The sequence below is a fragment of the Lodderomyces beijingensis genome (genome assembly GCF_963989305.1).
Source record: "Lodderomyces beijingensis strain CBS 14171 genome assembly, chromosome: 2".
Classification (NCBI taxonomy): domain Eukaryota; kingdom Fungi; phylum Ascomycota; class Pichiomycetes; order Serinales; family Debaryomycetaceae; genus Lodderomyces; species Lodderomyces beijingensis.
Window position 1 is genome coordinate 145606 of NC_089971.1, and position 21547 is coordinate 167152.

A 21547-nucleotide genomic window follows, 5' to 3' on the forward strand; every position below is an offset into this window, starting at 1 on the left:
TTCAACGCCATTACATAAACTTACAATCGCCCAAGCCAAACCCGTACATCACCTTTTCCACGTCTTTTCGTATATCCGCCCAGTCCTTGCGCCGCTGGACAAACTCGTAGATCTCCTCCTGATTGAAGATCCCGTTGAACTTGGACAAGTCGCTGACCAACCGGCCGATCGCCTTGGAGTCGTTGCCGCTGATCAAGTACACGTTGCCGATTTGTTTTAGTGCCAGGAAGAGCGGCGCCACCACGCGCTTGTTGCTGCGGATGCTCCCCATGACGACCTCGAAGTAGAGGTTCAAGTCGGCTATCAACGTTGGTGCGCCTATCATCGACACCGTGCGGCCCTTCAACACCTTAACCACGGTTTGGAAGAACCGCTCGGCTAGTTCCTGCTGAAAGACGTCCACCACCGAGCCCTCCGCGCTGTCCACGAGGAGGTTCATGTTTTGCGAGAGCACCTCGGTTGCCCTTTGCGCTGCCTCGGTAGGGCCCACACTGGGGGAGCCCAGTGCGGGATCGTATTCGCTATCGTGGAGCCGCTTTGTGTAGATGGTCTCGATTTGATGCACCAACACCTCGATCCCTATGTTTAGCCCCTCGGCAACGTTTGTGTCCACTAGGACTTCCAACTTGCGCACGCTGTGTGTCAGGGACACCTCTTTGCAGAACCGGTCCACCATTTGGATGATGGTGTCGGCTGTGTTTATCAAGTCAAAGAACAACACCAACGGCTGTCCCGGGGGCTCCACCGAGGAGTATGTGGGCGACTTTGGGTTGCACGATTGTAGAAACGCGAGCGCACGGTCAAACCCGGGCCGCAAGTGGTCGCTGCCGACGGTGTCCATGACAAAGGTGATTATCTCCTGCTGGGACTGGGCGGCGTCGCTGCGGAGGGTGTGGATGGAGTAGTCCTGGAAGTTGGACAACCGGGACAATGCCGTTTTGGCGTCGTCGAGGAGCCCCATTATGGCCTCCGGAGTGAACGGCTCCACGGGAGCCACGGGCGGTGTTGGGGTCTCCTCCGGCGCCAGGAAAACACTCTTGAGGCTGGAAAGGATGGTAGACTCTGGGGTTACACTCACCACCGGCGGTTTCTTTACCTTTTCCTTCACGCTGGAGACTTGCTCGCGGATGTACTCTGCGGCAAACGGAGCAAACACCATGTCCAAGAGCTCGCGCTGGTAGGACTCGTGCGGCTGTGCCAACTGCGGAATCATGGTGGTGGCGAGCCGGTGGTACAACTGGGGCACCACAGAGAGGTAGGTGCCGTGTTCCTTGGCCTCCACGATCGCCAACTGTACCGCCGTGGCCACTAGCGTCGACATGAGCTCCTCGCAGACCTTGTACATCATGGAGAGGTCAGCGGGGAACGCTGCGTGGACAATATGCGAGTGCCTCCGAAACTCCAGCGTGAGCGCAGCAACTAGCGTGTCCACGTCCTGCGCCTCTATGTTTCCCTGGGCCATCTTCTGGAGGAAAAAGTCCACCAACACCAGCTGGTTATCCAACGCGACGAGGATCTCGGCAAACCGTTTAGTTGTAGGGTACTCCTCGAGGTCAAAATGGATCTCGATCTCGCGCAAGACGGCGTTTTCAAAGATCTCGAGCAACTCGCAGAGCTTCCCGTGGGCATTGCGTCGGGACTCGGGCAGCAAGTCGGCCCTGTTGTAAGCCTGCAAGTTCTTCAACATCCGCATCTGCTCCTCGGGTGTGTGAAAGTCCTGGAAAATCCGCAACCGGTCGTAGCTGTTGCAGCCCACCAAGTCGTAGTAGTACACGCCCAACGCCCGGTGGATCTTGAGCACTTGGTACCGGGCGTTCTTGGCCAGCCGGTAGACGTAGTCGAGGCAGGTGAGGGGGTCCCCGAGGTAGTCCAAGTGGCCCCCTCGTATTGTCTCCTTGCTGAGCGCCACGGCGTTGTCCCAGACGCCCATCTTTTGGAGAAGGGAGACCCATAGCCGGGGCTCGAGGGTGGCCTCATACGCGGATCTTGAAACTAATCCGAACACGAGGAGGTCCCGCACGGGGAGGAAGCTGGCGATCCGGCGGGCGATGGCAGAGGGGATGACAGCGGGGGTGGTTCGAGGCATGGTGGAGGAGGTGAGGTGCGCGTATACAAATTTTTCCACCGTCCATCATCATAAACCCAGGCCCCTGGTCCCAGCCCCTGGTCCCATCACCGATGCGATGGTTGCACCCCAGTGTCTGGTTTGTTTGTTCTCGATGCTTGAGTCTGGCGAGGCTGCGCCAGGCGTCCCTTTCCGATGCCATCGCCTCCTACATCGCCGCCACTGTCTCGGCGCAGGACGTGATCTCGCCCATACAGCCATACATCAGGCACCTCCCGGGCCTCACCAAGCAACTACAACTATGTCTCGACCCGCAGAACAAGGCCGCCGCCATTTTGGCCTCCCCCGTGCACCTCCTCCACCCGCAGGTGTACCTCTACACCGAGCCGCTATGCACTGACGCCCACTCACGAGGCGTGCTCCTCCAGCGGTTGCTTTTCCACAGGTGCTACCCCCAGTGCTGGGACTTGTTCGTGCGCGGGAGCTTGAGCGACGTGGATGAGCTTCTATCGGCGGTGGCACGGATGTCCAACCGCTGCGCGGCGGTGGACTTTGCCTTGGCGATGCCCGACGGTTATGAAAACCGCTCGTTCGGCGTGCAGGTGTCAAAGGCGGTGGGGTATACGCTCGGGGTGGACCCGGGGAGGCTCAAACTGGCGTGGCGGGAGTTGCAGCGTGTGGCCACGGCGGAGGAGGTGTTGGCGAGAGCGCCACAAGACCCTCCGTTGCTCGGTCTTAAACGAGCCATGCAGGTGGCCAGGGACGATGAGACTGCCGCCGTGTTGGCCCACTTTGAGGATGTCTTGAGGGCGCCCGGCTGGGTCACCTCGGTTTGTCCCAGCTTTGACCACAGCACCACCTTGCGGGAGTCCCCGGCCCCCGAGCTGTTGCGAGGCGCCCTCGCCTCCGTGCTTCGCCCCCCGGTTGCCCTCGCCGACGTCGATGTGGTCTACTTGATGAACGTCGGGGTGGACCCCTTGGCGGTGCTACGCGTGTACCAAAAGTCCCCCGCGTTGGTGAACAAGCTCGTGGAGAGGGTGCTAGAGGGAAGCGACGAGGACGTGCGGGAGGCGTACATCTTGGCCGCACCTAGGCTAACCCCTGGGGTAGCCTCCAAGTGCCTTTCCAGGGTGGCCCCAGGCTCCTCGATTGTCCCGTTGCTCAGGGCAGTCCCAGATATTAATGTCGTTGAGGTGTTGGAGGCGTTGGAGCTAGACTCCAAACAGTACATGGAGCTTATTAGGCATTACCACCGCCACCCGCGGGTCTCCCGGTTCTTGATTACCAACTTCTGCAAGCTGGGGCGGGTGGAGGAGCGCCACCTAGTATCCCTCGCCTCCACCCCCAATGCCGCCCGAGGGTTTCTCCTCGAGCTCCACCGGTCGGCGTTGTGCCGGGCGCACCTACTATCCCCCACGCTCCTCCTCAACATCGTGAACGCGCTCCTACAGCTGCTATCACCGGGAGTATCACTAAAGCAGTCGCTCCGCGCAATGGCCACCACCCAGAGGTCCCTCTTGCACAACTCCTTTCGCTCGTTTGCCCAGGCGGTGTCGGTGCTAGAACCCAGAAGCCTAGCGCGCGCGCACAACCTCATCTTCCAAGTCCTCCACTCGCCTCAGTTTTTTCTTGCCGCCGACCCGCAGGCCGCCGCATATTTATACAAGGCCATTGCCTATGATGTGTTTCGGTTCGTGGCGAGGAAAGAGAACAGGTTGGCGGTGTTTGCCGAGATCCTCCCCCACGTTGAGCCTGCCTACTGGGCGCGGCACTGGCACCTCTACAGCGTCGTCGCCAGCGACGTGGCCGCCGCGGGGATGCTCTTGCAGCAGCACTGCGGCCGCAAAATGGAGCTCCGTGGCCAGTTCCCCGCCATCGTGCGGGCGATATTGCACCACCGCGAGTTGCCCATCGACAAGCGAATCGCACACTTGGACGCCTTCCTAGCAACGGCGGAGCACCTCGACTACCCGTTCACGCTCAAGGCCAAGTCGTGCCACGAGATTCTCGCCGAGTTGCAGCGGGGGGGCGGCCATACCCTGGTGCAGTGGGTGGCGCGCCTCGCCAAGCGGAACCGCCACATGCGGCGGGCGTTGCAGCAGGTGAGGGAAAGAACCCAGAGGCTGCTATAAGCGAAGCGCAAAAGCGCGGCCCACAGGCTCTACTTGTTTTCGTGAATAGAGGGGGCTGCAAAGTCCGGGAGAGTGGGCTGAGCGCTCCCCCTAAGGGGCCGCTAACTTTGGCTGGCTCCGCAAGCTGAAGTTACCTCATTGCACTCCTGCAGTTGTCGCTTCAAACTTTGAGCAGTGAATAGAGGGAGTCCGGGAGCTCACCATCGACACTGCGTTGGTTGAGGTCTCTAGCCTCCAAGACTTGGAGACTTGAATAGAGGGTTGGTTTTGAATCCTGATACTTGTTACCACACTAGTAGCTTAAACTTGCCCGGTTTCAACGGGGCTGGCTGTAGCTAATCTTGGCCAAGCTCACATTAAGTCTTTACTTTCAAAACTGTAGCGTGTAGAGGTATCTAAGTCTGGAGCGAGTAGTGACTTGACTGCTCCCCAAAATGATACAAACGTACTTAACCTCTAGAGCTCGTACCACTTTGTTCTGACATCGCCATTGTGTAGGGTGCACATGAACACTGAACTTGTCTTTACGACTGACCATGTGTACCATAGCTTCTTCTCAATGCCAGGGGGGCCCAGTTTAGAAACTGAGCTTGGTAAGGTTACTGCTTAGTCCGGTTTCAAAGGTTGCCGAAACGAGAGAGTTGCTGGAGGGTCGCCCAGTTAAGCAACTGAGGTTGGTGGACTCTGGTGGAATGTAAAGTTCCAGCTTAGCCCGGTTTCAAAGGTTGCCGAAACTAGAGAGGTGCTAGAGGGTCGCTCAGTTTAGAAACGGAGGTTGGTGGACTCTGGCGGACTGCTTAGCTTTGCTACTTTCAAAGGTTGCCGAACGTGAGAGTTGCTAGAAGGGGGCGCCAGTTTAGAAACTGAGTTTGGAGGACCCTGGAAGTCCGCTCAGCTTTGCTACTTTGCCCGGTTTCAAAGGTTGTGGAACTAGAGAGTTGCTAGAGGGGGGGGAGTTTAGAAACGGAGCTTGGTGGACTCTGGAGGTATGTAAAGTTGCCACTTCGCCCGGTTTCAAAGGTCGCGGAAACTAGAGAGTTGCTATAGGGGGCGCCAGTTCAGAAACTGAGTGTGGTGGACTCTGGAGGACTGCTTAGCTTCGCCCTGTTGCGGAGACTAGAGTGCTGGGCCAACATTGGGTCACCTTGCTGCTCAGTTGAACTTTGCGAAAGTGTGTAGAGGGCGGCTTTCAACCAGTGTGTGAGTCTCAGAGCTGACTCAAACTTAGACCGACTTCAGCAATGACCAAGGCCGGCTGAGAGTTGACAAGCCTGGCCCCAGCGTGGCCAGTTCTGGCTCAGAGCTTCAACCTTGGCAGTTACAACGGTTGGCAGGTCTACACTATTACATGGTGTATATTCAATCTCAGTGGAGCGGTCATTGTTCACTCAGCGTCCTCTTCAAAATTGGTCGATTGATTCATCGCCGACTCTTGGACCGACCTCTAGCTTTGTCCAACTCAGGAGATTGGGCAACCTGCTATTCTCAATGTTAGCACACACATTCTCCTTCCAACTTACAACTGAGAGCATGAGGTGATCATTGACTTAGTAGTGAACCTCATCACGGTTAAGCCAGACTTACAAACACTAGCACCTCCAGCGTGGCTTGTCTAGCTGCCGAGCTTGGTGCAGCTGGCTGCTTCCTCGCGGTTTACCCCTTCAATTGGAGGAGGGGCTCTCTCAGCTGAGTCCACTGTAAGAGGCACTGGCTTCTACTGGTAAGTTTCAGAGCTGAAACGCGCTTGTAACATAGGTGCTACTATACCTCAGACATCGTATTTCAAGACGGGGCCTATGTAGTCTATCCAGCGCCTCAGAGTATCTTCCTATGTAGCCGATGCGCTCCACCCTGTCACCAATTCTTCTTCTTGCGCATCCGCTGGTTCGTAAACTGCCGCAGTTAGTATCAGCTCTCCACCGTGTCTCGATCTTTACATACCCAGACTCTCACCTGCAAAGGAGTGATGCCGCACTTCTCCGCGAGGAGCTCCCTCTCCTTCTTGTTTGGAGCCGACTTTCTGTCAAACGCCAGCTCGAGCAAGTACTTTGCTCTGTCACTCAACCGTTGTCTCGTTTGCCTCGGTTTGCCCTGGGAGTCCGCATTGGTCACCGCAATGGACACTTTTCTCATCGCAAAGTGAGGTCTTGCGGCGCTTACCACCGCCGCCTCCTCACAGCTGTACCCCTTGAGTTTCTCCAAAGTCGCCGGGAGCTTGCCCACGCTCCAGGAGACACACGGGTTGATCATGTTCAACGCGGTGTCGTCGCCAGAGTCGCCGACCCCAAGGGCCTTGTCGAGCTCCCCGAGGCTCCGTAGCAATGCCAATCCGCTGTCCAATTCCAGGTTCATGGTGAGAAAAGAAAAAGAAAACTGTTTATTCCGGCGCGCTATCTAAATATATCCTCAGTCACGATCCCCCAGCGGCAATTAAGCGCACCCTTAACCTGAAACAGTGGCGCTGCACGTTTCTTTTGCACCTTTTTAGCAGGGTTGAGTCTGAACTTGAGCCTGGTGCCTCCCCCTGTGGCCGCGCGCTTACTCGGCTGGAACAACTCAGTGTAGCTCAAGTTTGCTGTAGGAGCAGGGGCGAACATCGACTGCTTGCGGTCGTGCCAGATCGACTCGAGGAGGGAGAGATACTCAAAGTACAGCTTGAACGGGCGGCCGGCCGCAGCCCAGAGCTAGAGGAGGTTAGTAGCGGAACAACTAGACATGGCCTCGGTACATACACTTGCTGCGCTTTTGGAAACCAGCGTGAAGTTGGACTTCTTCTCCCGCATCATGCACGAGAGGGCGCCCCTGGCAATGACAAAGCTGTTGCGCGAGCGGAAGGTGTTCTTGGGTGGGGCGCCGTCAACAAAGGTGGTGAACCCGGTGGACCTCACATTGGTGGAGCTGGCAGGGAAGGACTCGGCGGTGGTGAGGCTCTTGACGCCGCGGGGCTGCCTGGGGCTGGTCTTGGGGAAGCTGAAGGAGTACATGGTGAAGCGAGGGGGGGGAGAAAAAATAATTTCTGAGATATTTTCTGGGGTTATAAAGGGGGGCGCGCTACCCTTGTTATTAACTCTAGTTTCAAACGTGGTAGCTGAGCCCCAGCCAGCCGAGAAAGCTGCTTTAGGTTAATTGAAACGGGCAGAGCTCACAACGACAACAGGGAGCACTAGTAGTCTGGAGCCGTGGCAAACGCTGGTTTACAGAGTGAGACTCTAGCAGGCTGAAACAGTCTACCTCAGTTTGGGCAAGTTCAACCAGTAAGACAGGCTTAACTCTCAACTAGCTTAAGCTGGTGGCTTCGTTGACAGACCACCCAGTCTAGTCCAAGTTCAACCGGTGAGAAGACTAGCTCTCAATCTCACTGAGCCGACTACTGTAGTTCCAGGTTGGACAGTGTAGCCAAGTTCAACCAGTGAGAAGACTGAGCTCTCAGTTCCAGACTGAGCCGACTACTGTAGTTCCAGGTTGGACAGTGTAGCCAAGTTCAACCAGTGAGAAGACTGAGCTCTCAGTTCCAGACTGAGCCGACTACTGTAGTTCCAGGTTGAGCAAGTTCAGAGAGACTTAGCTCTCAGTTCCGAACTGGTGACTTGGTGACCAGACCACCCAAGCTTGAGCAAGTTCAACCAGTAAGAAGACTTAGCTCTCAGTTTACAGTCTGAGACTTCTCTGGTCAAGCCCACCCAAGGTTGAGCAAGTTCAACCAGTGTAAGAAGAGTTGACTCTCAACCAAACTGAGCCGAGTAGCCAAGATTGACCAATGTAAGTACAGACTTAGCTCTCAGTTCCAACTAGAGCCGAGTAGCCCCAGTTTGAGCAAGTCCAACCAGTAAGAAGACTTAACTCTCAGTTCCAGATTGAGCCGAGTAGCCCCAGTTTGAGCAAGCTCAGCCAGTAAGAAGAGTTGACTCTCAGTTCCAGATTGACCGACTAGCCCAGTTTGAGCAAGTCCAGCCAGTAAGAAGACTAAGCTCTCAACAAGACTGAGACTACTCGAGGTCAAGTCTCCCCCAATTTGAGCAGTGTAAGACTTAACCCTCAGCTCCAGCCTGGTGGCTTGGTTACCAAGTGTTGTGTCTTCGATGTCAACACCCTCACCTCCCCCACGCTGAACCAAGAAGCTGGAGCCAGTGTCTGAGAGCTAGTAGGAGAGTGGCCCGTCCACGCTGAACCAAGAAGCTGGAGCCAGTGTCTGAGAGCTAGTAGGAGAGTGGCCCGTCCACGCTGAACCAAGAAGCTGGAGCCGGTGTCTGAGAGCTAGTAGGAGAGTGGCCAGTCCAAGCTGAACCCAGGGTCCAAGGAAGATGCTGAAGGTGGTAGGACTGTGTCAAGGAAGATGCTCGAGGGAGTGGAACAGTGTCAAGGCAGTAGATGGAGCTTGTAGAACAGTCAAGAGTCATGATTCCAAACCAAGGTTAGAGCTGGAGCTGGAGAGTAGTGTCAAGAGTGTCAACTCCAAACCAAGGTTAGTGGAGCAGTCAAGTGTCAACTCCAAACCAAGGCAGTAGCTGGAGAGCAGTGTCAACTCCAAACTGAGGTTAGAGCAGTAGCTGGGGAGCTGTGTCAAGAGTGTAGGTGGAGGTGGTAGAGTGGTCAAGAGTGTGAAGGGGGAGGTAGTAGTCAAGAGTCAACCACTCAAACTAAGGCTGGTGGAGCAGTGTCAAGAGTCAACTCCAAACTAAGGCTGGAGCTGGGGGGCAGTGTCAAGAGTGAAGCGGGAGGTAGTGTCAAGAGGGAAGCTGGGGGGGCAGTTCCAAGAGTGAAGCTGGAGGTAGTAGTCAAGAGTCAGCTCCAAGCCAAAGCCAAGAGTCCAAGCTGAACCGAGAGCGTGTAGTCAAGAGTGGAGTCCAACCTGGAGGTGGTGGCAGGAGTCCAAGCTTGTGGCCAGGGTCCAAGCTGGAGCCTAAGGTAGAGGACAGGGTCCAACCTTGAAGTGGTGGTTAGAGTTCAGAGTTCAGAATCCAAGCTGAACCAAGGTGGAGGTGGTGACCAAGGTCCAATCTGGAGTGGTGCCCAGAGTCCAACCTTACCAAGAGTCAGAGTCCAAGCTAGAGTCCAAGCTAGTGGAAGAGTCCAACCTGGCGCTGAGTCCAAGCTCAAACCAAGAGTCCAAGCTCGTGTCCAGAGTCCAAGTTGAACCAAGAGCCCAGAGTCCAAGCTGTAGCCAAGAGCCCAAGTCTAAGAGTCGAAGCCCAAGCTGTAGCCAAGAGCCCAACCTGAAGTCAAGCTGCAGTCAAGAGTGGTGGAGCCAAGAGTCCAAGCTGGAACCAAGAGTCCAAGTCCAAGTTGAACCAAGCTGGAGACAGGAGTTTAGGGTCCAAACTGTAGCTAAGAGCCCAAGTCTAAGAGCCGAAGTCCAAGCTGTAGCTGAGAGTCCAACCTGAAGTCAAGAGTCTAGGAGTCAGAGCTGGAGTCTCAGGGTAGAGTCCAAGCTAAAGCCTGTGTCCAGAGTTGAAGCTGGAGAGTCCAAGCTGAGTCCAAGGTAAATCCTGGAGCTTCTAGTGGAGTGTTGGGGAGTCAAGTTGGAGCTTGCAGCCAGAGTTCAAGCTAGTGCCCAGAGTCAAAGCTGGAGACAGTGGAGTGGTGACCTGAGTCTAAACTGAAGCTGGTGCCAAGGGTCCAAGCTGAACCAAGGGAGAAGCAGTGAGCCTGGAGGAGAGTGAGCAGAGTTCAAACCGGAGACAGTAGTAGAGTGGGCAAGTCCAAGCTGCAGCAGTGAGCGGGGAGCAGTGAAGTAGTGGTTAGAGTCCAAGTCCAAGCTGTAGCGAAGACAGAGCTTCTAGGAGAGTGACCAAGGTGGAGCTTGAAGTTGGAGTCCAAGCTGGAGGTGGAGTCCAAGCTGGAAGTGGAGTCCAAGCTGAAGCCTAGGGTCCAGGTCCAAGCTGTGGCCTAGGGTCCGAGTCCAAGCTGTAGCCTAGGGTCCAAGCTTGAGCCAAGTCCAAGCTTCAGGTAAAGCAGTTCCAGTGAGCTAGTAGGAGTGGACAGAGGTCAAGGTAAGGTGAGTTCACCAAGCTGAAGCCAAGATACTGAAGTGGTTATGGTCCAACCTGGAGCAGTGAGGAAGTGAGCTTGTGGCAGAGTCCAGAGCACAAGCCTAGGCAGTGGAGTGGTGAGCAGTGAGCAGTGGGCAGAGTCCAAGCTTGAGTGGTGGCTAGACTCCAAGTTGAGCCAAGGTAGAGGACAGAGGTCAAGCTGGAGGAGAAGTCCAGAGCCCAAGCTGGAGCGGAGTAGTTTCAGTGAACAGACCAAGCTGAAACCAAGAGACTGGAGGTGGGTCCAAGAGTCCAACCCCAACCGCAGGGAGGGGTCATGGGATCAAGGAAGATAGTAGAGAAAGTAGGACTGTGTCAAGAGTGTGAAGCTGGAGGTAGTGGAGTAGTCAAGAGTCAACTCCAAGCTGAGGCTGGAGCTGGAGCCCGGGTCCAAGCTGGAGCAGTCAAGTAGTTCCCAGAGTCCAAGCTGGAGCCCGGGTCCAAGCTAGTGGGCAGAGTCAAGCTAGTTCCAAGGTCTACGCTGAGGCCAAGGTCGAAGCTGGAGGTGGTGCCAAGAGCCCAAGCTGGAGCAGTGGAGAAGTTTAAAGTGAGAACCGAGAGCCTGTAGTAGTAGTGGTTAGAGACCAAGCTGGAGCTTGTAGCCAGAGTCCAAGCTAATTCCAAGGTCGAAGCCGAAACCAGTGGAGTGGTGTCCAAGTCCAAGCTGGAGCAGTGGAGTGGTGTCCAAGTCCAAGCTGGAGCAGTGGAGTGGTAGTCAAGGGTGGAACCAAGATTCTTAGAGCCCAAGTCCAAGCTGGAGCTAAGGGCTAAGGACCAAGCCGAGCCCAAGTCTACAGCACAAGGTAAGGGAGGGTGAGGTCACCAAGCTGAAGCTAGGTAGAGAGTCCAAGCTGGTGGTGAGAGTCGAAGTCCAAGCTGGAGGTGAGAGTCGAAGTCCAAGCTGGAGGTGAGAGTCGAAGTCCAAGCTAGCACCTAGGTCGAAGCTGAAACCAGTGGAGTGGTGTCCAAGTCCAAGCTGGAGTCCAAGCTAGAGACTGGAGCAGTGAAGCAGTGTCTGGAGTCCAAGCTTGAGCTTATAGTAGAGTCTCCAGAGTCCAAGCTGGAGCAATGCCCAGAGTCGAAGCAGGAACCTAAGGTCCAAGTTGAACCAAGGTAGACCAAGGCCGAAGCTGGAGCAGTGGTTAGAGTCCAAGCTGAGGCAGTGGAGTGGTGGTTAGAGTCGAAGCTAAGGTCCAAGCTGGAGCTTGTGTCCAAGGTGGAGTCCAAGGTGGAGCCCAACTTGAAGTGGAGTGGTGAGCAGTGAGCTGACTCCAAGTTGAGCCAAGGGAGAGTCTGGAGTAGTGAAGTACAGTGTCGAGCCCAAGCCTGGAGCAGTGGTTAGAGTCCAAGCTGGAGGCCAAGCTGGAGTCCAAGGTCGAAGCTTGAAGTGGTTACCAGGGTCCAAGGTCGAAGCTTGAAGTGGTTACCAGAGTCCAAGTTGGAGACAGTGAAGTAGTTTTCAAAGTCGAAGTTGAGGTTGAGGTCAGGGTCCAAGTTGAGGTTGGTAGAGTAGTTTTCAGAGTCGAAGTTGACCCCAACTTCACTATGTTAACTATGGCCAACTTCACCTCTTCCTAACTCCACCAGTATCCACCTGGACCCACTTTTGAGGCTACAGGGTGACTCGTGGAGGCCTGCTCTATACACTAGGAATGTGGTTGAACCCTCAACTTCAATTTTTCACCTACTATCGACCCTCCCTCCGGTCGGGTCATGACCCCCAACTTCACTATGTTAACTATGTGAAGTCTTAACTATGGTCCAACTTGGACCCACCCTAACTTCTTCAATTTCGAACTTGACCTACTTTTGAGACTATGGGGTTACTGGTGGAGGCCTGCTCTATACACTAGGAATGTGTTTGAACGCTCAACGTCGAAACTGCGCGAACTCATTCAGTTCTCAAGTTCATCTAATTCTGAGACCACAGGGTTACTCCTGAGAGTCTCAACTATACACTAGTAAGGTAATTGAACCCTCAACGTCGAAACTGCACGAACTCATTCAGTACTTCACTTGAGTCAATTCTGAGACTATGGTTCGACTCGCGGGGGCCTCCTCTATACATTAGAAATGTATTTGAACCGTTTTGGGCAAGTTTCAAAAGCTCACTAACTACTCCTAACTATGGACTCTTAACTATGGGAACTTCACCCTTCTCCAACTCACTCAATTTTCACCCCCACTTAATTTTGAGAATATAGGGTTACTCACGAGAGTCCACTCTACCACTCAGGAAGTTGTTTGAATGATTTTCAGCGAGTTTGAAAAGTTCAAGAGAGCCGCAGTGTTAACTATGGGGCAACTTTGAACCTCTATAACTTCCTCAATTCTCACCCCCACTAACTTTTGAGAATACAGGAAGACTCGTGGGAGCCCAGGCAACACATTAGAGTGGTGGTTGAAGTGTTTTGAGCGAGTTTGAAGTCACTAACTATGGCCACTAACTATGGACTCTTAACTATGGCCTACTTGGGACCTCTATAACTTCTTCAATTTTCAAGCGTATCTAATTTTGAGAATACAGGGTGACTCGTAGAGCCTCAAACTAAACACTAGAAGTGTATTTGAAGTGTTTTCAGCGAGTTTCAAAAATTCAATAGAGCCCCGGTGTTAACTATGGGGAAATTTCAACCCTCTCTAACTCCTTCAATTTTCACCCTTATCTAATTCTGAGACTACGGGAAGACTCGTGGGAGTCCCTACTACCCCTCAGGAAGTTATTTGAACCGTTTTGAGCGATATTCAAAAGTTCACTAACTATGGACTCTTAACTACTGTTAACTATGGTGACTTAACTATGGTGACTTGGCACCTCTCTAACTTCGTCAATTTTCAACCTCTGTTAATTCTGAGACTATGGGGCGACTACTGAGAGTCCCCTCTATACACTAGAGATGTAACTGGGCCGTTTTGAGCGAGTTTGAAAAGTTCACTAACTATGGCACTAACTATGGTGACTTAACTATGGCAACTTGACACCTCTCTAGCTTCTTCAGTTCTCAACTTGACTCAATTCTAAGACTACGGGAAGACTCGTGGGAGTTGGAACTACCCCTTAGGAAGTTATTTGAACCATTTTGGGCGAGTTTCAAAAATATCATAGAGCCACAGTTAACTATGTACTAACTATGGCCACTAACTAGTGTTAACTATGGGCAACTTCAACCCTCTCTAACTTCTTCAGTACTTCACTTGAGCTACTTTTGAGACTATGGTTGGACTCGTGGAAGTCTGGACTATACACTAGGAAGTTATTTGAGCCGTTTTGAGCGAGTTTGAAAACTTCACTAACTATGGTGACTTAACTATGGCCAACTTCGCACCTCACTAACTCCCTCAATTTTCAAGCTCAGTAAATTCTGAGACTATGGGAAGACTCGTGGAGGTCCCCTCTATACAGTAGTGATGTATTCAGACCGTTTTGACAGAGTTTGGTCACTGACTTCCAATCCCTCCCTCCGGTCGGAATTGGGCTATACTAGAGCTCCCTCCTCCAATCCCTCCCTCCGGTCGGGATCGGAGTCGGGGTCGGTTACGGGAGTATCCCCTGCGTCACCAACTGATACCTATCATATATCCTCGTCGACAAGCTCTCCCGGCTCTGCGCAATCAACCGCTCCACAAACACCTCCGCCTCCCCCTCATCCAACTCCAAGTGCAACCTCCGCACATCCATAAACGGCGCCAACCTTTCCCACCCCCTCCGCAAATCCCTAAAACAAACCTTACACGTCTCCACAAACAACCCGTACTTCTCCCCCAAAATCTCCACGTACTCCCCCGTCAACTTAAACGGCGCCGCCTCGAACGGCCCCGGCGCGCGCCCGAGCACAAACCCAAAATCAATATGCACCACATGCCCCTCCCCGTCCACCATAATATTCCCATTGTGCCGGTCCTTCACCTGCATCACGTAGCACAAGATCGAGTAGCTCGCCAACGACACCGCAAAGTTCTCCACGTTGCGCACGTACGCCTTGAGGCTCGTCGCGCGCTTCACCGCGTGGATGCTCAGCGCGGCAATCACCTCCACGAGCGCCGTCGTCGCGCTGATCGGCACCACCCGCATCTCCTTCACCCACCCGCGCGTGTACACCCTCGCAATCATGCTCACAAGCTGCGCCGCGCGCGCCTCCTCCACTATCTCCGCCGCGGTCTTGACGATCACGCACGCCAAGCTCCACCCGGGGTACCGCCCCCACGGGCTCTGCGCGCGGATGCGCGCGCGCCGCTCCGCGTACGTCTCCTCCGCGGCCTCCGCCCGGAGCGACGCCACGAGCCGCTCCCGGATCGCGGGGTCCGTGAGCTGCCCGATCATGGCCGCGGCCACCACCGTCTGCGCGGCCTGCGCGGTGCTCTCGGGGCGCGGCGGCGCGCGGAAGGGCTCGCCCAAGTCGGCCTCGTCCGCGAGCTCGGGGTCGCCGCGGAGGTACTCGAGGAACAAGAGAAACGGCGCGCGCTCGGCCAGGCTCAACACCACCGCCTCGGGAAGGCGCACGATCTTGTGGTCGACGAGCTGCGGGATGTCCACGCCCGCGCCGGGGAGCTGCTGGTTGAGGAGCGCGAGCTCGGCCTGGAGCGCCGCCAGCCGCGCCTCCTTCGGCAACTGCACGAGCCGGTGGGAGATGTTCTGGAGCTGCATGATGAACGTGGTCTCGCGCCGCGTGTAGCCGGTGTCGGCGCCGGCGAGGGTCGAGCCCAACTCCTGCGCGAGGATGGGCGCTATGGTGGCCCCTGGTAGGGCGACGCAAGTGGTGTACGCGGCCACCGCCACCGCCAGGAGCGTGTACCGCGTCTCCTTCGCCTCGTTGTCGGTGAAGAGGACGTGCTGGAGGCGCGTGAGGAACGCGCGGAGCGCGGGGAGGAGCGCGGGCGCGATGTTGGGGAGGATCGCCTGGCACCGCCAGAAGGTGACCACGCTGAAGTGCGGGTGCGCCACGGCGTGCGCGAGGAGGAACGTCTCGAGCGCGCGCGAGCCGCGCGTGACGAGGTCGACGAGCTGCGGGATGTAGAACTCGAGCTCCGCGGCGGGGTACTCCTGGAGGCGCTGCACGAGGCGGTGCTGCACGGCGATGTTGTCGTGCTCGCCGAGGAGCTGGAGGCAGCGGTGGATGGGGAGCCCGGGCTGGGTGATCTCCTCGAGCGACATCTCTGTTAATATTCTTCCTTTTGCAAAGGTCTGGGTGTCAGTCGATAGCGGAAAAGTTGGAGAGTATGACTGTGGCTTGGCGTGGGGTGAGCAGCGATATCGACTGTGTGAGCTCAATCCAAAATCTTTATGTCAATGCAGCTCTTCCAGTTCTCAAGTTCTGAAAAAGTGCGAGCTACTATCGAAAAGCCCTGCTTCTGAGCTTTGTTATGACACCAGCAGCTGCTACTAAGGTCTCGTATTGGCGGAGCTATTGAAGTTTCAAGTCGGGGGTACTTTTGCCACTGCCTTATGAAATTGTTGTCTTTTTTAGTGTCCAACTTTGAGTTTCCCTAACTCACTCAATATTCAAGCTCTGCTCAAGTTCTTGGTTTTAATCGACAGCCGAACAGCTGAATAAAATGATAGTGATAGCTGTTGCTAGTGATCAGCGATATTGACTGTGTTATTGCGTGTGCAAGTTTTTATGACAATGCAGCTCCCTCAATTCTCAAGCTCTTTAAACGATCAAGGTACTATTCGAAAGCCCAGCTCTTGCTCTTTATTTTGATACCAGCGGCTGTTCGAAAGGTCTCGTATTGGGTGAGATATTGAAGTCTCAAGTGGGGGCTCTTTTGTCACTGCCTTATGAAATTAAGTCTTTTTAGTGTCCAATTAGAGCTTCTCTAACTCGCTCAGTTTTTAGCCTTTTTTTAAGGTCTGGGTACCAATCTGGAGCTAGTACGCTGAATAAGATGATTGTGATAACCGTTAGTGGTGAACGGCGATGCTCGCGATGTCCTGGCGAGTCTAAATCTTTCGCGTAGCCTAACTCGCTCAGTGTTTACGCTTTCTAGATGGTGTAAATTGAAGGTGATAGCCCTGCGTTTGACCTTTATTTTGGCACCAGCGGCGTTTACAACGGTCTCTTAATGGGTGAGTTATGGAGGTTCCAAGTGGGGGCTGCTTACCTTGAAAATTTGTAAAGTCTTTCTTAGTATTTTTTGACCTCCTGTAACTCGCTCAATATTCAACCGTTTTTCAAGTTCTTGGTATTAATCGAAAGCCGAGCAGCTGAGTAAGATCGTAAGAATAACGGTCCGTGGTGAAGAGCGATGTGTGCTAATTTAGTGCCGGTGCTAGTCTTTATGTCAGCGTAAGTCTCCCAGTTTTGAAGCTCTTTATATGATCAAGATATGGTTGGAAAGCCCTTTATTTGCGCTGTAGAATGGTATAAGCAGATTACCGGTGGGTAAAGTACCGGTGGAGTTATCGAGGTTCCAAGTGGGCTCTTTACCTACTTCTTTGAAAATTTGTTGTCTTTTTTAAGTGTTTTTTTGGCCTTCTCTAACTCGCTCAGTTTTCAACAGTTTTCCAAGTTCTCGCTACCAATCGGGAGCTGAAATAGTGAGAACTTTGATAGAGATGGCGTCTGCTTGAGACCGGCGATGGTCGCAATGTTACTGCAAGAGCAAGTGTTTACGTCAATGCAACTTTTTCAGATTTTAACGTCTTCTTACGATGAAGAGATTGTTTGAAAGCCCTGCTTCGGAGCTATATTTTGATACCAGCGGCTTTGCGAAAGGTCTCTTATTGGATGAGTTATCGAGGTTTCAAGTGGGTGCTACTATAAAAACTTTTTTCAAGTCACTAGTGTCTTTTTTCTTAGTATTTTTTGACCTCACCTAACTCTCTCAATATTCAAGCTCTGTTCAAGATCTCAATACCAATCGATAGCTAAAATAGTGGGGAAGCAGCTGCGAATAGCGGCGGTTGAAGAGCAGCAATATTGACTATGTTATCCCAATCCCAAGTCTTTATGCCGATGTAACTTTCGCAGTTTCAAACCTTTTCAAATGCTGCAACTTGAGAATGACAGCCCTTTGTTTGCTCTTTATGCTGGTATAAGCAGACCTCCTTGAGGTTGAGTATTGGTGGAGCTATTGAAGCTTAAAGTGGGGGCTCTTTACCTACTTGAAAAAAATTTGCTAAGTCTTTTCTTAGTGTTTTTTTGAGCTTCCCTAACTCTCTCAATATTCAACCGTTTTTCAAGCTCTCGGTACCAGTCGACAGCTCAAACGCTGGAGAAAAGGATAGTGATAGCGGCTTTTAGAAATCAGCTCGGTGCGCGATGTTATTTCGGCTCAACTGTTTATGTCGATGTAACTTTCCCAATTCTCAAGCTCTTTACACGATCTAAATACTGCTGGATAGCCCCTTGTTTGGTCTTTATTTTGACACCACCGGCTTTTGAAAATGTCTCGTATTAGAGTTATTTCTACTGACTTTGAAAATTTTGCCAAGTTTCTATGCCAATTTTGACGGATTCTAAGAGTTTCTGTACCAATCTAAAGCTAAGACGCTGAATAATCTGACAGTGATGACAGTTGTTGTGAGAGGGGTTCTCTGTGTTATTGCGGTGCTAGTATGTAACTCTCTCAGATCTCAACCTTTTTAATTGTTGTAAGTTGGAGGTGATAGCCCTTCATTTGAGCAGTATTTTGATATAAGCAGCTTTGGAAAAGGTTAAGTATTGGCGGAGTTATTGAGGTCTAAAGTGTGCGCTCTTTACCTACTTTGAGAGTTGTTGTCTCGAGTCCAACTTTGAGCTTCTCTAACTCGCTCAGTTTTCACGCTCTCCTCAAGGTCTCGGTACCAATCGACAGCTGAAGAGCTGAATAAGATGATGGTAATAACTAAAAGTGATGAAAACCAATATTGACCGTTTCACGGCGGATGCAAACTTTATGTCAATACAGCTCTCCCAATTCTCAACCTCTCTGTACGATCAATATATTTTTTGAAAGCCCTTTGTTTGCTCTGTAAAACGGTATAAACAGCTTTTAAAAACGTTCAGTATTGGTTGAGTTATTGAAGTTGCAAGTGGGGGTGCCTTTACCTACTTGAAGAAAATTTGTTAAGTCTTTTCTTAGTGCCCAACTTTGAGGTTCCCTAACTCGCTCAGTTTTCAACCTATTTTTACGATCTCTATACCAATCGACAGCTAGGGAGCTGAATAAGAAGATGGTAATAGCCAAAAGAGATGAAGAGCAATATTGACTCTGTTACTGCGTGTGCAAACTGTTAACGTGGGTTCACTCCCTCAGTTTTTACGCTCTTTCTACGATCAAAATACCGTTGAACAGCCCTTGGTTTGCTCTTTAATTTCGTATAAGCAGCTTTTGAAGAGGTTTAGTATTGGTGGAGTTATTGAAGCTCCAAGTGGAACTACTTTAAAAAAATTTTATTAAGTCTTTCTACTGTCTTTTTTCTTAGTAGTTTTTTGAGCTTCCCTACCTCGCTCAGTTTTTAACCTGTTTTTACGTTCTCGGTACCAATCAATAGCTAGAGAGCTGAATAAGAGGATGGTAATGCCGGTTGGTGGTGAGAAGCGATATTGACTCTGTTGCTGAAGGTGCAAGATTGATGTCAATGTAACTTTTTCAGTTTTAAAGCTCTTTACAAGATCAAAATACTAGTAGAAAGCCCTTTGTTTGCTCTACAGAATGGTAAAAACAGCGTTTGAAAAGGTCTCTTACTGGGTGAGCTATTGAGATCTCAAGTGGGCTACTTCAAAAAACAATTTGTTAAGTCGGAGGGGTGCTTTTCTTAATGTTCAACTTTGAGCTTCTGTAACTCGCTCAATATTCAAGCTCTGCTCAAGTTCTCGGTACCGACGTAAAGCTAGAAAGCTGAATAAAAAGACAGTGATAAGAGTTGGCGGTGGTCAGCGATATTGACTATGTTAGCCCAACCCCAATCTTTTATGCCGGGGTAACTCTCCCAATCTTCAACCTCTTTAGACGATTCAAATACCGTTGGAAAGCCCTTGATTTGCTCTTTAATTTCGTATAAGCAGCTACTGAAGAGGATCAATATTGGTGGAGTTATCGAAGCTCCAAGTGATGGGGGGTACTTGAAAAAAAATTTTTGTCAAGTCGGGGGGTGCTTTTCTTAGTGTCCACCTTTGAGGCTCTCTAACTCTGTCAATATTCAACCGTTTTTTACGTTCTTATTACCAATCGACAGCTAGAAAGCTGAACAAGAAGCCCATGATAGCAAAAAGTGATGAACATCGATATTGGAGAAGTTACGGCGGGTCAAAGTCAACTCAATTCTAAACTATCTAATCGTAACTAACTCCACCTCGAGCCACCCCCTCGAGGTCAAAGAAGTGTGGCACAAACACCTCGCCCCTCTCACTCCTCCTTTTTGCCACCTCCCTCTGCCGCTCCTCCACCCTCGACTTCTCCCTCGTCGCGGCCTCCTGGTCGTCCCTCACCAACGCCTCAATCGTGCTCCCCCAGAGCCTCCGTGACTCCATCGCCCCCTGATCTTCGGGAACCCTACCTTCCTCCGGGGTCACCCCCGCCACCCTGAACAACTCAGACGTCTCCCCCGTGGCCAACCTCGTCACCAGCACCCTGTCCAGCCACTTCCCAGAAACTTTATAAATCTCTTTTCCCCCAAACTTAACAACCCCCACCACAACATCATACTCCCCACTAATAAACCCCTTCGTCTTGAACTCCAAAACCAACTCATACCCGTTCCCTGCCAAACTTACCCCGTCGCCCAATTCCACCCGCATCTTCCCAAAGAGGATCCCCCGCGCATAAACATTCGGCTGCGTCGCGGTGTACACCTCCCCCCGGATCTCTATCCGCGACTCCCCCTTCATAATAGCGGCCGACGAGTTGCCCAAGAACCTACTCTGGGGACACACCACCCCGCTGACCCTAATGTCATTCTCTTCATCGATGTAAGTGTATGCCAGTTTTGGCGGGTGGTGCAGGATCTGCTCCGCGAGGTAGGAGGCCCCCCCCCAGCGGCAGCGGAAGTACTCGCCCAACACCGGGTTGAGCGGTTTCTTGACCCCCTTGGGGGCGATGTGCCACGACGCGAGGTACCACTTGACCAAGGCGAGGAACCGGGCCTCCGCCGTGGGCTCGCGGGCGGCCTCTTCAAGTAATTGGTGGAGCTGGAACGGGTTGGCGATGCGCTCCAACATGCTCTTCGGCTCGAGGATGAACGTGGGGAGCGTCACCTTGGACAAGTCCATGCCCACCTTGAGCTGGGACACGAGGTTCACGAGTATGCTGCGGTTGTCGGACATGGTGAGGAGAAGAGTGAGTTAAGATTGCTGTTTTTTTCCGCAACGGGAAAAAAATGAGCCCCAACTTTGACCCTCCCTAGCTTGCTCAATTTTCAAGATAACTTACTTTTGAGACCGCGGGAGGACTGCGGAGAGGCTGCTCTATAAGATAGGACTGTGGTTGAGCTGTTGAGAGCAAGTTTGAAGTCACCAGACATGGTCACAAACTTGGGCTACCTCCAACTTCTGACAGGTTGGATTTCACAAGTTGGGGCCCATACTAATGTTGCTCGCCGCGTTTCTACGAGTCGATTGGTATAGGCAAAAGCCGAAATGGAGCTGATTTCAGTTTCATGAAAGTTGTGATTTTGCAAGTCAGTAGTCTAGGGTGAAACAGTCACTGACCCGCCAACATTGGCCAACTTGGGACCTCTGTAACTCTCTCAGTTTTCAAGCTACGTTACTTCTGAGACCATGGGACGACTCGTGGAGGCCTGGAGAGTACATTCAAGATGTATTTGATCCGTTTTGAGCGGTTTTCATGAAGCCTCTCTAACTCGTTCAATTTTTAAGCTACGTCAATTCTGAGGCCACGGGAAGACTCAGGGAGGCCTGCTCTATAAGATAGGACCGTGGTTGAGTTGTTATCAGCGAGGTCGGTTGCTCTAGACATGGTCAGAAATTTGGACACCCTCCAACTTTTCACAGGCTCAAGTTCAGAAGTTGTGCCCCATACTAATGTTGCTCGGGGAGTCTCTACGAGTCGATTGGTATAAGCGGGAGTGAAAATGGAGCTGTTTTCAGTTTCATGAAAGTCACCATTTTGAAAGTCAGTAGTCTAGGGTGAAACAGTTCATACCCCGCCAACATTGCCAACTTGGGACCTCCCTAACTCACTCAAATCTCACTCTTTTTCAATTCTGAGGGTATAGGGTTACTGCTGGGAGTCGGCTTTATACAACAAGAGTGGAATTGAATCACCATCTTGGAAACTGCGCTACTTCCCTCAGATCTGCTTCTTTTTGAAAACTGCGACCACTACGTTACTCCTGAGAGTCTGGAGAGTACATTGGTAGTGTACTTGAATCACCAACT

General features: G+C 52.3%; 6 protein-coding genes across 6 annotated transcripts; 1 reads left to right on the forward strand and 5 right to left on the reverse strand. All coding sequences in view use genetic code 12, as the record gives it.

Moving 5' to 3' along the window:
- Positions 1-10: 10 nt before the first annotated feature.
- On the reverse strand, positions 11-2086 carry LODBEIA_P12390 (uncharacterized protein; the record flags this gene model as incomplete). Its single annotated transcript, XM_066971105.1, has 1 exon — positions 11-2086. One exon carries the CDS (start codon positions 2084-2086, stop codon positions 11-13), a length of 2076 nt encoding a protein of 691 aa, XP_066828177.1.
- Positions 2087-2178: 92 nt separating this feature from the next.
- LODBEIA_P12400 (uncharacterized protein) lies at positions 2179-4197 on the forward strand (the record flags this gene model as incomplete). Its single annotated transcript, XM_066971107.1, has 1 exon — positions 2179-4197. One exon carries the CDS (start codon positions 2179-2181, stop codon positions 4195-4197), a length of 2019 nt encoding a protein of 672 aa, XP_066828178.1.
- Positions 4198-6051: 1854 nt separating this feature from the next.
- On the reverse strand, positions 6052-6549 carry LODBEIA_P12410 (uncharacterized protein; the record flags this gene model as incomplete). The annotated part of the gene is made up of 2 exons (XM_066971108.1): positions 6052-6090; positions 6139-6549. The coding sequence occupies 2 exons, from the start codon at positions 6547-6549 to the stop codon at positions 6052-6054; spliced, it is 450 nt and encodes a 149-aa protein (XP_066828179.1).
- A 38-nt stretch (positions 6550-6587) lies between these two features.
- On the reverse strand, positions 6588-7181 carry LODBEIA_P12420 (uncharacterized protein; the record flags this gene model as incomplete). The annotated part of the gene is made up of 2 exons (XM_066971109.1): positions 6588-6881; positions 6930-7181. 2 exons carry the CDS (start codon positions 7179-7181, stop codon positions 6588-6590), a joined length of 546 nt encoding a protein of 181 aa, XP_066828180.1.
- Positions 7182-13761: 6580 nt separating this feature from the next.
- On the reverse strand, positions 13762-15378 carry LODBEIA_P12430 (uncharacterized protein; the record flags this gene model as incomplete). Its single annotated transcript, XM_066971110.1, has 1 exon — positions 13762-15378. One exon carries the CDS (start codon positions 15376-15378, stop codon positions 13762-13764), a length of 1617 nt encoding a protein of 538 aa, XP_066828181.1.
- A 4105-nt stretch (positions 15379-19483) lies between these two features.
- Positions 19484-20473, reverse strand: LODBEIA_P12440 (uncharacterized protein; the record flags this gene model as incomplete). Its single annotated transcript, XM_066971111.1, has 1 exon — positions 19484-20473. The coding sequence occupies one exon, from the start codon at positions 20471-20473 to the stop codon at positions 19484-19486; it is 990 nt and encodes a 329-aa protein (XP_066828182.1).
- Positions 20474-21547: the final 1074 nt, after the last annotated feature.